This window comes from Artibeus jamaicensis, unplaced genomic scaffold, assembly GCF_021234435.1.
Source record: "Artibeus jamaicensis isolate MK-2021 breed Jamaican fruit bat unplaced genomic scaffold, CSHL_Jam_final contig_3152, whole genome shotgun sequence".
Classification (NCBI taxonomy): domain Eukaryota; kingdom Metazoa; phylum Chordata; class Mammalia; order Chiroptera; family Phyllostomidae; genus Artibeus; species Artibeus jamaicensis.
Window position 1 is genome coordinate 865,252 of NW_026521729.1, and position 15,072 is coordinate 880,323.

The 15,072-nt window shown below is 46.8% G+C and overlaps 2 protein-coding genes across 8 annotated transcripts in view; one reads left to right on the top strand and one right to left on the bottom strand.

Annotated features, from left to right (window-relative positions):
* Window positions 1–8,350: 8,350 nt before the first annotated feature.
* CNOT1 (CCR4-NOT transcription complex subunit 1) overlaps window positions 8,351–15,072 on the top strand; it is a 77,336-nt gene continuing 70,614 nt past the window's right edge. For 5 of the 7 annotated variants that reach the window (XM_037141447.2, XM_037141450.2, XM_037141453.2 and 2 more), the window contains exon 1: window positions 8,942–9,067. The gene's annotated coding sequence lies outside the window, so the exon portion shown is untranslated. Of the gene's footprint in view, window positions 8,453–8,941; window positions 9,068–15,072 lie in introns of those variants that run through there. The other 2 variants (XM_037141448.2, XM_037141451.2) reach the window with 2 other exon arrangements.
* Window positions 9,110–12,441, bottom strand: LOC128627077 (basic proline-rich protein-like). Its single transcript, XM_053663206.1, has 2 exons — window positions 12,430–12,441; window positions 9,110–10,318 (listed from the first exon to the last, which is right to left on the bottom strand). Exons 1-2 carry the CDS (start codon window positions 12,439–12,441, stop codon window positions 9,110–9,112), a joined length of 1,221 nt encoding a protein of 406 aa, XP_053519181.1.

Here is a 15,072-nt window from a genome sequence, read left to right on the forward strand (position 1 = left end):
GTGGACTGTATCTCATAGGACCCCTCCTACCCCTTCCCTACCCTGCTCTAATCCACAAAAAATCTACAAAGCCCTGGGCAAAACATGAGGCAGATGGGTCCAGAGATGACCTTCACTCTGCCTCCAGAGTTAACACCGTCCTCTTTCAATATTCCCCGTCACACCACCTCTCCCCTCTCTCTCTTTGTAAAGATTTTATATATTTATTTTTAGAGAGAGGAGAAGGAAGGTAGAAAGAGAGGGAGAGAAACAATTGGTGTGTGTGACTGGTTACCTCTTGCGCTGGTCCAGGCATGTGCCCTGATTAAGAATGGAACCGGCGACCTATTGGTTTGCAGGCGGGCGTTCAATCCACTGAGCCACACCAGCCAGGGCCACCCTGTCTCTTTGTCCCAAGAGGGTGCACACATCTGAATGCAAATGACTGAGAGTTAGTCTAGGTCTCGGAATTGGCTGACTTCATTACCAAAGTGATTTGTCCAACCTTAGCACTGAGTGATTTTTTTTTTCATTTATTATTAGCTCTATTTTTTCAAATTAAATTGATTGAGATCTATGGCCATACCGTCCTGACCTGCTCGATCCATCTGGGGTGTGAGATGGTGAAGGCTGTGCCCTCTATTCTGAAAATAATTGTTGTTGAAGAGAAAACCACAGGCCCCAATTGGAGTCACTTGTGCTTAAAGCCCGTGACGTGAAATCTAGACTAAATACCTAACCTAACCGCAGTTTCTAACCTCTCCTGATATACTCTCAAGGAATGTGCTCTTAACTGGTTATTCTGAAATTTTCTGGTCAGTTCCAGTGAGGTCTGCCCTCTCTCCCCAGGAAGCTGAAAGAATCCGACTGATAAGACCACTCCCATCCCGTAAAGAAAGATAACCTTGCCTGAAACGACCCTTTTTTTTCTTTTGCTAATAATGTTCTTGCACGCCCCGCCCCACCACCGTGTCTGCCTATAAAGGCCTCCATACTGACCACACTGTGTAGTCTCTCCAGGGCGCCTCTGAAATTGCAGGTTGGGATATTGCCTGATTCATGAATTGCTCCATAAAGCCAATTAGATTTTCCAATTTACTGGATTGAATTTTTGTTCTTTAACACTGTTATGCATAGGTAATGTTTCTCTCCATCTTTGCAACTGGTCCAGCCGTCCGGCATCCTCTCTTGCCTGAACGATTACAACATCCTTCTAATTGGGAGATGCCTGCCGCCACCCTTACTCTCCTCTAGTCTCTTCTTGCAGCAGCCTTTCAAAACCAGGCCAGCTCCTCATCTGCAGCTCAAAATCCTGGATGGCTGCTCCTCTTACTACGAGGAAAGCAAGAGTCCTCACGTGGCCCCCAGGGCCCACACTTCTGGCTCCTCTGACCCCGTGTTCTGCCACTCTCCTCCTCCTCTACCACTGCTCTGCTCTGGGGTCACCTGCAGACTCCCTAGACTTCAGCCTCAGGGCTTTTGCATATCCTGGTCTCCTGCCTGGAGCCCTCTGCCACCAGATCATCTACCTGGCTTCCCCTCTCTCCATTGAGTTCTCTGCTTAGCTCCTCTATCAGAGAGGTTTTCTCAAACCAAAATAGCTGCCCACCTTCCCACCCGACCACATCTTTGTTACTCCAGCAGCGTGTTCTGCTTCATGAGTTTTCATTGCACTTTTGCGACCTGGTATTATTTGTTTATTATTGCTGGTCCCCACCCCCTTCCCATTTAAATGCACGATCAATGAATGTCAAAGCTTTGCTTTTTTATTTTTCCCTGCTACATTCTCAATACCTAGCACATAAGAGGCACTTAAAAAAACTATTTGTAGCCCTGACTGGTGTGGGTCAGCTGGTTGGGTGTCATCCTGCAAAGTGGAAGGTCACCAATTTGATTCCGGGTGGGAAGGCAACCAATTGATGTTTTTTTTCTCACACTGAGGTTTCTCACCCTTCCTCCCTCCCTTCCCCGCTCTCTCAAAATAAGTAATAAAATCTTTAAAAATGAAATAAAGCAAAACTATTTGTTGCATAAATGACTGAATGGACGGGTTTCCTCCGTGCCAGCCACTGTTTTACATACTTGATCTCATCGAACCCACTAAAGAACCTCCGCAGTAGGCGTTATCATTATCCTCACTGCACAGAGGAAGGGACGGAAGCTTGGAGAGATGGCGTCCCAGTGCACGGTTACCTAGGGGAGAGCTGGAATAGGAGCCCACGGAGTCTGACCGGTTTTCTTCTGTGAGGAGCACGGCCTGAGCCTAAAGGGCATTAGGATGATGAGGTGCTCAAGATGGTGGGAATTCTCTGGCCAAGCCCCGGGAAAGCAATCTGTCCCATGGGCCCTCTCCATCCCCCAGAGAAAAGAAGAGGCAGTCTGCGTGACACTAACCTTTCCCCTCATCTCCCCCAAAAGATGTCCCTATAAAAATCTTCCATTTCGCACACCCCTCCCTGAGCACCCTTCTAGTTGCTGCATGGAGTACTGCCCAATTCATGAACTGCCGAGTAAATCTTGTTTTTTAACAATAGTAAGCATTCCAATATTTGTTGAAAGGAGGAATGGATGAGAGAGGCACCTGCTGCCATTGGAAGTGGAGGGGATGGAGGTGAGGGTCCCAGAGCCCAGGAACAGGGTGTAAGAAGGTCGTGACCCTGGGAGAGTGGGTAAGCTCCTGCCTAGGAGCCACTTCCGGCTGGTTTGGAAAGGCAGGGGTGAAAAGGGACCTTGGGAATTCCAGATCCCGCTGGCTCAGAATGGGCCCGGCCTGTGTGGACACCTTCAGCTCGTTCTTCCAGCAGGTCCCAGGTTAATTCTTGGTACCAGGGCCCCTCTCTTCTTGGAAGTGCTGCAGAATGACCTCCCAGACCTTGTCCACAACACGACACTGAGCCGGCTTTCAGTTTCCTGGGTGGGAGAGGTTTGCGGAGGCCCTGAGGCAGCCAGTGAGGGCACGTTGCCCCGAGGAAGGGAGAGCTGAAGGGGCCCGGATGGGCGTGGAGGCAGCAGCCTTTGCTCCTTCCAAAGGTCAACAGCCTGGGCAGAAGTTGGGTTCCGGTGCCCCTCCACAGCGGGCTGTTTCTGGACAGACCCTGCCTGGGAGTCCCAGACTTGTCTGGAGGAGGAGGAGGAGGAGGGCTGAAGGGAAGATCAAAGCCCAAGTACTTCTTTAGGAAAACAAAGGAGAAGACTTTGTCCCTCCAGCTATCTGAAGCCAAGCTCCACCCAGATCACATCACAGAGAAGGGAGATAACTTCTTTTCAAAAGAATTTTATTCGCATTTAGATGTGCTCCAATCTTTCCATCTTAAAAAAACAAAACAATGCACAAAAAATAAGCAAAATACTTTTCTCTCTTCTCCAGCTACAGCTTCCCTCTCTCAACCCCACAGCCCACTCCCCTCTGGCTTCTGAGACCTCACTCTTGGACTAGGCTCTCTCCAAGGTCACAGGGCTCTATCACATAGCCCAAGGCCTGGTCAGCCCCCTCCTTGCTTAACTGCTCAAAAACACAGTCCTTCCGTTGTCTGAGCCTGTGGACCTCACTCATCCTCCAGCAGTTCTCAGCCTCTGGGGCCAGACTGTTCCCAGGAAGCTGGAGACTCTTCCTTCCTTAAGCAGAAGCAGAAGCACAGCTCTTCCCAGGGCTCAAGGCTTTTGCTTCTGGAAGGCTCCCCAAGGGCCACCTGCCTCCCTGGGATTCCATTCTCCATCAGCAGCTCAAGTTCCCAGAGCTTTGGCCTGTGGGGGCCACTCGCGATTTCTCCGTTTGGGTGAATCACAGGCACCTTCTACTCGAAACTGAACTTACCATCTCTGCTCCCCAAACCTGCTTCTCCAGTCTCCCTGCTTCATGGGGGGAAGGCACCCAGTGGCACACAATCTGCTTTTTCTCCCTCCCCTTTCATATTCTGTCAGTTGCCAGAGCCCTACACCTTTACCTCCCCCATCTCTGGGCCCCACTTCCCTCCCCTCTGACTGCCACCACCTCTCCTGGTCTCCTGTGGTAGTGTCCTGGTTAGTGTCCCAGCAACTTCTCCCGCCGGGCGTCTAACCTTTCAAAGGCTTCCCAGAACCCTCAGGGTAAAGGGCTGACACTGGCGGCCCTGGCAGTCCTTTGGGCTCCAGCCATCCTGGTCTTTCTGCTTTTCAAAGATGCCAGGAAGATTCGGAGATCATCTCCGGAAGGCTTTGCTGGAATGTACCCCCTCTCTGCCACTCTGTGACCTTCCCAGATGGTACTGCTGCTGGTCAGGAGTCTGTTCTTGGAGAACCACTGTTCTACAGAGATTATGCTAACAAGACAGCTAGTCTGGGTTGGCTGATGTCTCTTCTGCATTCAGCTCGGACCCCTGGTACCCCAACACGGGCCTGCTCGGGTTCCTTCCTTCCTGTGATCTTCCTCAGCAGCTGGGAGGGTTTCCCAGAGGCTGGAGCCTCCCAATCCCCCGCCCCCCAATCTGCTTCTCCTGGGGTATATCCCACTCTCCTTTTTCAAGACAGAATGTAAGAATTCAAATGTAGCCCTGGCTGGATGGCTCAGTAGATTAGAGGGTTGTCTTGATACACCAAGGTTGCTGGCTTGATCCCCAGTCAGGGCACATGCCTGGATTGCGGGCCAGGTCCCCAGGTGGGGGCACACAAGAGACAACCACACATTGGTGTTTCTCTCCCTCTTTCTCCCTACCACCCCCCCTCTCTAAAAAGAAATAAATACAATCTTTTTTTAAAAAGGAAAAAATTGAAAAAGAATTCAAATGTAAACTCAGTTGGTAAACACCAAACACGCAGCAGTATTTTCAGAACCTGTCTCACTAACCTATAACACCCTGTTACACTATGCATCATGTTTCTTGGTTTGGAAACTGTCTGGTTACTAATGGGCCATTGAACACGACAGCTGGGAGGTCACCCTGGCAGGGGGTTTCCCAAGCACAGCTTGGAGTGAGGTGGCTGAGAATGTGAGTTCTAAAGTCAGCTTGGGTTGCAACACTTGCTCTGCATTGGCTAGGTATGGGACCCAGGGCAGGTGAGGCAGCCTCTCTCAGCCTCAGTTTTATGATTTGTGAAATTGGGAATATAACTCCATCCCCAGGTCACAGAGTCCTGAGTTGTGGGTGAGATAAAGTAAGTCAAGTTGTACTTTTAGATAATATTGGTTGATTTAAAGCAGAAAAATTCCAGGGCCCCACACTAAGTCCTCATCATCCTAGAAGTTCACAGTTCACAATCTGGGAGCCACGAAATGCTGGTCCAATATCATCAGATTAGTGAAGAGGGTAAAAGAGGTCCAGGGAGGGGAAGTCACTTTTCCAAGGTTAGACAGAAACATAGGGTCACAGTCCGCGTAACAACTCGGGATTTGGGATTTCTCAATAGGCTTTTTGCAATGTGCATGCCGAGACATACTCTCCTCAGCATAGAGCCACAGAAGTCATACCAAAGCCTAGTGGCCCAGGGAATCAGGAGGCATGGCTGTGGAAATGGCCTTGAAAGACATGACAATTCAGAGTTAGGCTGTCAATGAGTGGCTTTGGTTACTACTTTGTGTAAAGTAGTCAAAGCCATTGTAAATCGTAGTTTCTGACTCATCTGATAAAATGGGACTGAAAACAGGAACAAGGAATAATAAAGCCTTTTATTTCTGACCACCCGTCTCCCCAGCACCTTCAAACACTGTATAACATACTTTGCACAGATCTCAAAGTCCTTTTTCTTCTATGTATTTTTGCCTGCACCCCAAACCAATTCACTAAGGCCTTCGTTATTCTTAAAAGAGTTTGTCAAGTTCTTCCAGAATCTTGGATGCACAACTAATTGGGGGTGGGGCAGAGGGAAGACTGGAAGAAGGTTAAGGCAGGAGGCCAGGTGAGTAATTAACAGCTGGCTGAAATATCCTGTTTCTAAATACATTTGAACGCTAGGGCACATAATTGCCGAGTTACAACGTGATTCAGTGAATCCTTTCTGAAGGTCTGTAGTGAAATAGTTTGTCTGGCATGATTTCCAACCATGTCTTTCAGTAAAATAAGATAAGAGCGGCAGGTGATCTCCATGCCCCTTCCAGTTTGTGGCAGTCTCCTGCTTTCTATCAGGGGTACAAGCCACCATGACTTCTTAACACACTGTTGAAGGACTTTGATCTCCAGGCTATTGTGGAATCCCAAAAGTATTTGGTTAAGGCCCCAAGTGAGGTCAAATGCTGGGAGTGTTGGTGGTGCAGTCCTGGGGGAGGGGCTGGCAGGGGCCTCAAAGGTCTCTGGGAGCAGCTTCCGTATAAGGTAGCAAACCATTTTCTGGCAGAGACAGGCTAAAGTGGGGAAAGCCCACTCAGCTTTGTTTCAAATTATCTTATTTTAGGAGATAGACGTTTGAGACCTGAACTGGTTGTGGAGTAGAATTGGAGTTGACCTTGGACTGTTGATATCTATGGGTATCACATTCTGTGTCTTTAAAAGAAATGTCTGAAATTATACAAATAAAAATGAATACATCCTTTTTGTAAAAAGTTCCAGTAAGATAGTAATATATGGAATAAAAAGCAAAAGTTCTCCTTATCCTTCCTCATTCCAGTTCCCTTCTCAGGGTTAACAATTAGTGTCAGCTGTGGAGTGCACATGCATCTTTCCAAACCTTTTTATGGATTGAGTTATATGTAAATGTAGTTATTTTCTCCTACATGAATGGTAACATACTAATTATTCCATCTTTTAAAATCTTGGCATCATTTTGTATCTGTAAACATAGGTTTACCTCACTCTTTTAAAAAAAACTTCACAGCATTCCTCTGAATGACTGCACCATGCATTTATTTAACACGTTCCTTATTACTTCCAATGTTCTGAGGTCCCATAAACAGTGAATCAGTGAATATCTTGATATATTCATCTCTGTATGGATTTGCAACATTCACCGTGGGATAAATTCCTAGACATGGAATTACTGAGTCAATGGGTCTGTGAATTTTCAGTTTTAATAAGCTTGGCCAAAATCCTACTATCTATAGGGGCATTAGCAATTTCATAAATTTCATACAACAATGAATAGATGGGCCTCATCCTTGGTCTGTTTAAGAAGACTTTTACCACTAACATTATAATGCTGTGAGTCCATTTCTCTTGATTTTTTCAACATTTATTTGCTCACATGTCTACCGTGGGTCAGGCATGGTGCCAGGTGCTAGGAATACAGCTGAGAACAAGACTGAAGCAATCCTTGCCCTTGCTATATTTGGGGGTCCCTGGGTCTCATTCAGTTGCTTAAAAACACAAGACACTCAGTAAATGTTTACTGAAATAATTGGCCTCTAACCAAGGAAAGGCAGGTGTCAAAAAGTATATTTCAGTGAAATAAGCCAGTCACAAAAAAAGACAAATAGTGCATGATTCCACTTAAATGATGTCTCCAAAGTAGTCAAACTCTTTCTATTAGAAATAGAAAGTAGAGCCACGGGTGTCAGGGACTGGAGAAAGGAAATGAGTTGTTTCATGAATATAAAGTTAGTCTTAGAATATGAAAAAGTTCAGCCATATAGTTAACACTAATGTACGATAATACTTAAAAATGGTTAAGAGGAAATTTTATGTTGTGTGTGCTTTTTCAAATTTTTTTAATTTATTGATTTGAGAGAGAGAGGAAGGGAGAGAAAGAAACATTGATTTGGTCTTCCGCTTATCTATGCACTCATTGGTTGATGCTTGCATGTGCCCAGACCAGGGAGGGATCTAAGCACATCACCTTTGTGTACTCCACCGCGATCTAACCAAGTTACCCCGCTAAGGTCTGTTGCGTTTTTAACACACACACACACACACACACACACACACACACACACACACACGGTATTTTTAGGCACAAAGGTAGTGCTTCTGCGCCTAGTCTTAGAACAGGGTGAGGAGGATAGGTTTTTTCAAAAGTTTAGAGAGGCAACCGGTCCACTCTTTCTTCCCCGTGTTTGCATCCCTCCTCTGGGACCAGGTGACCATAAAAATCTTAGGATCGACTATACATAATACATTACAGCAAAAGGTAGGCTTTTGTGCTCCGCTCCCCCCCCCCCAGCGTAAAGGCCTCAGGTATCGTTTCCGATACCAAGTACAAGTCGTAAACCAAAAGAGAAAACCCTAGCTTCCAGCCTCTGTAACACATCCTTCTTCAATAGGTAGAAGAAAAAGTTGTCTTGTTGAAAGTGGCGCGTAGGAGACTACATTTCCCAGCACGCACTACTCCTCCTAGTGCGCCGTAAGTGACGGAAGAAGATGCATTACTTTTGCGACAAAAGTGGGGCGGGTTGGGGGTGTGTGTGGGGAAACACTATATATCCCGGGATGCAGAGCGTCACCACTTAAGTTACTTGCTGGCTTGCTTTCTGATGCTTGGTGTTCCACGCCCAGGGGACACGAGGGGAGGGGCATGGAATGTTTAAGCTTGGGAAGCCCCGCAGTCTACGGGACTTGACACTTCGAAAGAGGTAGGAGAGTGAAGGAAGGCTATTTAAGTCTAACTTCAAAATAGTTCCAGCGCAGAGTGGCGAGGGTTTATGGGCCCCTCCCTTGTTTATTGTTTCTTAGGGGCAATGCTAAGCCCCCATTGGTAGGACCTCCGGGGCAGGTGGGAAGTCCGTGAAACCCCAAATCGAAGTTATGTGCATCTCCCCATTGGTCCTCGCTGGAGCGCAGGCGCGAAGGCTCCGATCCAGTCCCTAGGGACTCGTGAGCCGCAATTGGCCGATGTCTGCGAAGTGGGAGTTCGGATTGGTAGTTGCGAGCGAGCAAGAGCCTGGTTTCTTCCTTGACTTCTGCAAGTGATAGTGTGTGATTGGTTTAAATCCGCGGGCACCTGATGGTGATTGGGTGGGGGATATAGGCGGTTCACAGTCATTGGCTGGTGCGTGGGCCATCCCTCCTCGGGCGGGCAGCAAATGATGAAATGAGAACGGGGAGGGGAAAGGCCGCGACGTGAGCGCGCGACCTCCGGCGCCATTTTGTAGAGAAACAAGCGGAGTTAACCGAAGAGGGGGTTGAGGAGAGCCGGAGTCGGGGGACCCAGGAGTTTCCTGTGTCCAGCGCCGCCGGAGCCGCCTGAGGTGAGGTGGGCAGGGGTCAGGGGCTGGGTCGGTCTGGCGGCGTCAGCCGCGGTACGCGGGTGCGGGTGAGGGAAGCGGCGGGGGTGGTCCTGGGGCCGTGGGGAGCGTTTGCCGGAGCTCCGCGGAGTGAGGGGCAGTCGGGACGGGGAAGTGGCGAGGCGGACGAGGGCGGACTCTCCTCCCGGCGGGCGGAGTCTTCGGGCTCTGAGGAGAAGAGGTCGGGGCGAGGGCTCCAAGGAGCGCAGGGCAGAGCGCGGGGTGCCACCCGGTGGCCCGGGCCGGGCCTGGCGACTCGGAGGGCGCCGGTGGCGGTAATTCCGGCGGCCGGGCCTCGCTTCGCGCGGGCTGCAGCCTCCGGAGACCCCGCGAGCTCCTCAACTGCCCTTTCCTGCCGGGACTCCCGGGCGCGGGCGGCGACCCCCGCGGCCTAGCTCCCGGGGCTCGGCCCCCGGCCCCGGCACGTTGGCAGCCCGGGCCGTTCGGGTGCCCGCGGGTGGGAGGGGCGGGCGCGGGCGCTTCCTCAGGACTTCGGGCCGCGGGTTTTGTTCCTCGCGCGCCCGGGCGCTCACACTCTCCCCGCGCCGCGCGAAGTGTCCCCCGGGGAGCCGAGCGGCCGGCGGCGGCCGCGAAGCCGCGGGCACCGAGAGGGTCGCTCTCGGGGTTCCCCCCGCCCGCCCCCCGGGGCGCGCTCTGCCGCCGAGGAAAAGAGAAAGCGCTGGGCGGCCGCGGGCGTGAGAGGCGATCGGGGGAGACCTCGGGAGGGGAGGTCCCCCGACGTCGCCCGCTGCGGGGTCGCCGCGCTCGGGACTCCGCGGCGGTCGGGCTCTGCCTGCAGCCCCCGCCGCTCGTGTCTCCAAGTTCGCTTGCCCTGCAGGGGGGTTCTGTTAACAGTCCCACGAATGAGTGGACCGAGTGCTTTTTGTGAAGGGAAATTCCGACGTTTCCTTTCTGACAACCTGTTCGATGGGAGTGGAGTAGAGGGTGGGAGAAGGGGGGGCAGGTGGGACGTAAGGGAGCAGGGCCGGCGGACGGAGAAGAACCCCGTTGTCGCGGAGGTGTGCGGGCAGGCGTCGGGCCGCGCTGGCACTCCGCCCCTCCCCGGGGCTGGCGGCGCCGCGCTTCGGCTGCGAGTGGGGTGCGTGGCCGCGGTCCGACAGAGTCGGGGCGCCGCGGGCCGTCGCCGGGGCTGGGGACGCCGGGGGACGACAGGAGCCGGGGGACGTCCAGCTGGGGCCCGGCGCTGTGCGCTGACTAAACGGCAGCTTGTTGGGAGAGTTTGTCAGTTTTCTGGTTTTGTTGATTTGTTTGTTTATTTACTTTTAGAGGGAGAGAAGCGTCAGTGTGCGGTTGCCTCTCACATGCCCCCACTGCGGAGGGGGCCGCAACCCAGGCCTGTGCCCTGGCTGGGAGTCGATCCGTGACCCCCTGGTTCGCAGCCCCTGCTCAGTCCACTGAGCTACACCAGCCAGGGCAGTTTGTCAGTTTTCAACAAGTGTGAGTCGGTCCCGGGTCCTGTAGTGGAAGCGGAAGTTTAAAGTCAAGGCACAAAGCCGTGGCCATTAATAACTGACATTCCCTTTCTTGCCTAAAATTGTAATCTTAGAAGTTTGAAGGCAGCGCTTTGGGGCAAGGCAGAGCAGCAGTGAAACCCTCTCGGTTCGAACTCATTCCGATGGATCCCTGGCTCGGTTTCTTCCAGTCTCTAAGTTTCTGCTGGCGGTTTAAATCCCATCTCTTCCACTCGGATCTCTTCAGGCTTGGTACTGGGACATCCTCCTAACTTTGCATTAAGTCATTCAAAACAAAACAAAACAAAACAAAACAAAACAAAACACCTGCAGGACAGAAGAGGAAATGCTTATTTCTTCAAAATTTGCTTGAAGCTTATCTCAGATTGTTGTATGTTATTTTTTCCAAGTGTGGTTTTTTTGTGTGTGTGTGTGTGTTTTTTTTGTGAGGTGCAGGTCTAGCTATGGAAAGCTTTCTTTTTTTAACTAGCTTAAATTTATGACCTTGAATCTTTATTTCATTTTATTCTACAACATAACAAATCTTTGGCACTCAATGCCATGGGAGGAAATTTGTCCACAATAATTCTAATCGAATGCTCAAATACTCTAAGACATTAATTTTTGTAAGATCTTTGTGCTTCTTGAATTAACAAAAATTGTGGCCCATCATTTAAAAATATTATGTTTTATGAATGTGGCGTGTTATATAAAAAAACAAAGCTAACTTAACATGTCATTAAAAAATATTAGCCAGAGCATTTCTTAAATGGCCTTTTGACCAAATTGAACTTCCTGCTGCGCACTTTTAAGATAGCATTCCACTGAGTTTTAAGACCTTAATACTGTATATAGAAAAATCCTGCAATTCCTTTTCTGTTTGCACAGTTTTTAAGAAACGTGTTTCAGAGCTAAAGTGGGCTCAAAATCTGTTGTGCCCTATGTATAAACAGTAGTTGATTTCAGTATACTTTTCACTCATATCAAAGCAAAGCAAATAAAACACATTGTTCTTTGAAAAGCATTGTTTAAGAAGTTAATAATTGGAAGTGTAGATTTTATCTGACACCTGAGTGGAGATTGAAGAAAATGCAGCCTTTGGGAGTGTAGAGTGTAGATTTAAGAAATGCATTTCTGTCTTTAAGGCTGGAAGGGTTAGCAAAACCTCCAGGATAGACTGTCTTGGTTAATTTTGTTATAGTTGTTAGAAAGATAGTCCTGAAATGTTGAATGAGAAGGGTTTTTTTTTTTTTTTAAGCTGTTGGACTGAATTGTATGCAATACCAAGTGGGTGGGAAAGGAAATACAGAATAGAATAAAAATATATTTTGAAAAATACCATTTTACTGTTCTTAAGCTTCATCTTAAAAGGTCAACATTTTCCCTTTTATATTTTTAATTTTATGGGTTTTAGAGAGAGAAACATCGGTTTGTTATTCCACTTATTTATGCATTCATTGGTTGCTTCTTGTATGTGCCCTGACTGGTGATAAAACCTGCAACCTTGGCATATTGGCAATGACGCTCTAAGCCCCTCAGCTACCTAGCCAGGGCACAGTGTCACTTTTTAAATTTTATGTAGACCCATCAGAATAGTTACCCTTTGGTTTTAGACTCTTTGTCCTTTTCACAGCAGCTTCCTAATTAATCTCCAGTCTCTCTTCCCCGTATTTGTTTGTTGGATTTTTTCTTTTATGTCAACATGTGAATGCATCCTAACTGTAAATGATTGTGGAATACAGTTCTTTACTACCAACTTGCCACTTAAATTATTGGTTTGAAAAATAACCATCCTCTGCTCAGAAGTTCAGAACACACAACTTAGCCTGGAGTTGTGTGTTCATTCCTTCCTACCTCAGACAGCATGTTAGTATTTCATGCTTTAGTCAAAAGACTGTTACACAGAAGCTTCCAAGTACATCTTCACTCCTTTTATCTGGAATATCAATGTTTGTATCTATCAAAACATCTGTTATAAAAGTTCAAACTCAAATTTACTGTCTGTAAATATTTTCTCTGATGTTATTAAGCAAAATTAATTTTTTTGGCCAGTTTCACTTAGTTATACCATATATATTGCCTTGTAAGTTTTCTGTTTCATCTTATGGTGGGCAAGGAGTTGTCCCTTCCCCCAAACATGTATACAGTTGCTCTGAATGTTAATTGAATAATACTTCCTTTGTTACATTCCATCATATTCTTGGAAATGAGTATACCCTGAATTTTGTTCTTTGACAGCACACACTTTTTCTTGGAGTTTTGTACTCATAATTGTGTTGACATGTTTAAATGGGTGAACTTTGAAAGGTAGTCATATAGAATTGTAACATCCTGTAGGAAGCAAAAGTCTAGGAAAGTGAGGTGACTTAGTTTAAGGCCAAATTGGATTTTTCTACTCTAGCTCTGATGTTCATTCTATCTTCCAAACTGCTTGAAATCAATAGAGGGAAAAGAAAGATCTACGAATGTGATCATCAAAAAAGTCAGAATTCTCTGTGTGGTCACCCACTTGTTTTTTTAAAAGACAGTTTGTCATGCAGCTAAAATGTTGAGTGATTGATCTTGTAGTTCTGGATTCACTTTCATTTAGTGGATTGAATTTTTTAGAACATCATGACTATCTCCATAAATCTACAGTTAATCTGTTTATACATTGGCAATTCCGTGAGCTACCTAAGGAGATTTTTTTCTTTACTCCTAAATATGATCCCTTCCCAGTATTCAAATACAGTTGATATACAGCACCACATAAATTTAAGATGTGTACAGCATAATGACTTGACATATATTACCTTGCAAAATAATCCCAATGTTTTTATTGGATAAAATTTTCTAGTTGTGACCAAAGCAAATAACGGGTTTTTTTCCATAGTAATTTTTAGAGGATAAGACACAAAATTTGAGTTATTCATTTCTTCAGCGTGAAAATTTATATAAAACTCTAACCTGACAAAAAGATGGTCTTTTTTTGTTGTTGTTAAATAATTACGAGTGGTCATTATTTAACCTCAGTGTAATGAAACTTACACTTTTGTTGAGAGATGTGCAAAGAATGGAGCAACTTAAGTTTTAAAATGTTTTTTGGCACTATAAATTGAATTCTGACAGATATTTGAGTTTTCTCTTGGTGCAGTTATTTTTAAAGTAGCTAAGGACACTCCCCGTTATTTTTTAGTCGTGTATCTTCTGTACTGCATAGCTTGATAATTTTGCAAATACTACTGGGAACATGCTTCTGAATACAGTATTCTGTTGATTTCAAACAAGAACTTGGTAACTTATTTTTAAAAATTATTTTTAGAGAGCGAGGGAGACAGGCATCGATTTGTTGTTCCCCTTATTTATGCATTGGTTGATACTTCTATGAATCCTGACTGGGGATTGAACCTGCAATCTTGGTATATTGGGATGGCACAGAACTACCTGTCCAGGATGGTAACTTTCTTTTCTCTTCTCTCCCCCCTCCTCCTCCCCTTCCCCCTTCCTCCCTTCCCCCTTCCTCCCTTCCCCCTTCCCTTCCCTTGCCTCTCTTATGCACCTTGACCCAGACCAAACCTGCAACTCAGGCTTGTATCATGACCAAGAATTAACCAGTCCACAGACTGGGTATACTTTTGTTTTGCAGGATGGTGCCTAACCAACTGAGCCACACTGAACCACACAATTGCAGTGGTGGTCAGGGTGGTGGTAGCATATCTGATTTTGGAGTAAGCATGCCTTTCTGGCTCTCTTCACTTTTTCCACTTTTAAGAATAGGGATTTGCCCTGGCTGGTGTGGCTCATTGGATTGAGTGCTTGCCTGCAAACTAAAGGGTCACTGGTTCGATTCCCAGTCAGGGCATATATCTGGGTTGCAGGCCAGGTTTCCAGTAGAGGGTGCATGAGAGGCAACCACACAATGATGTTTCTCTCCCTCTCTTTCCCTTCCCCTCTTTCCAAAAATAAATAAATATAATCTTTAAAAAGGGGGGTCTGTTTGTAATATTTTGAACTATACTGATGTATGGATTGGATTAATTCTTGTAAAATTCTGAAGATAACCACACAGGCTACTAAATGCTCCTTAAAAGTTAGTGTTAAAGTTTCATTTAATAAATACATGAATAAAATGCTTGTTTAAAGTGCAGTGACATAATTATGAAGCAAGTCAACTCCTGATCCATTTGTTTTTATCCTTGGCAGAGTTTTTATTGAAACTGATTTACTACTTGTTGACCATTATGCCCTTGAATATATGCTTTTATTCTTTTTTAGATTTTATTTATTTATTTTTAGAAAGGAAGGGAAGGAGAGAAATACCAGTGTGTGGTTGACTCTTGTGAGTCCCCTGCTGGGAACTGGCCTGCAACCCAGGCATGTGACCTGACTGAGAATCGAACCGCAATTGCGTGGTTCGCAGGCCCGTGCTCAATCCACTGAGCTATAAAGACATACACAGGATGCTTTCCTATAACCTGATTTTCCCCCATAGAGATTTTGCGGTCCTTCTAACTTATT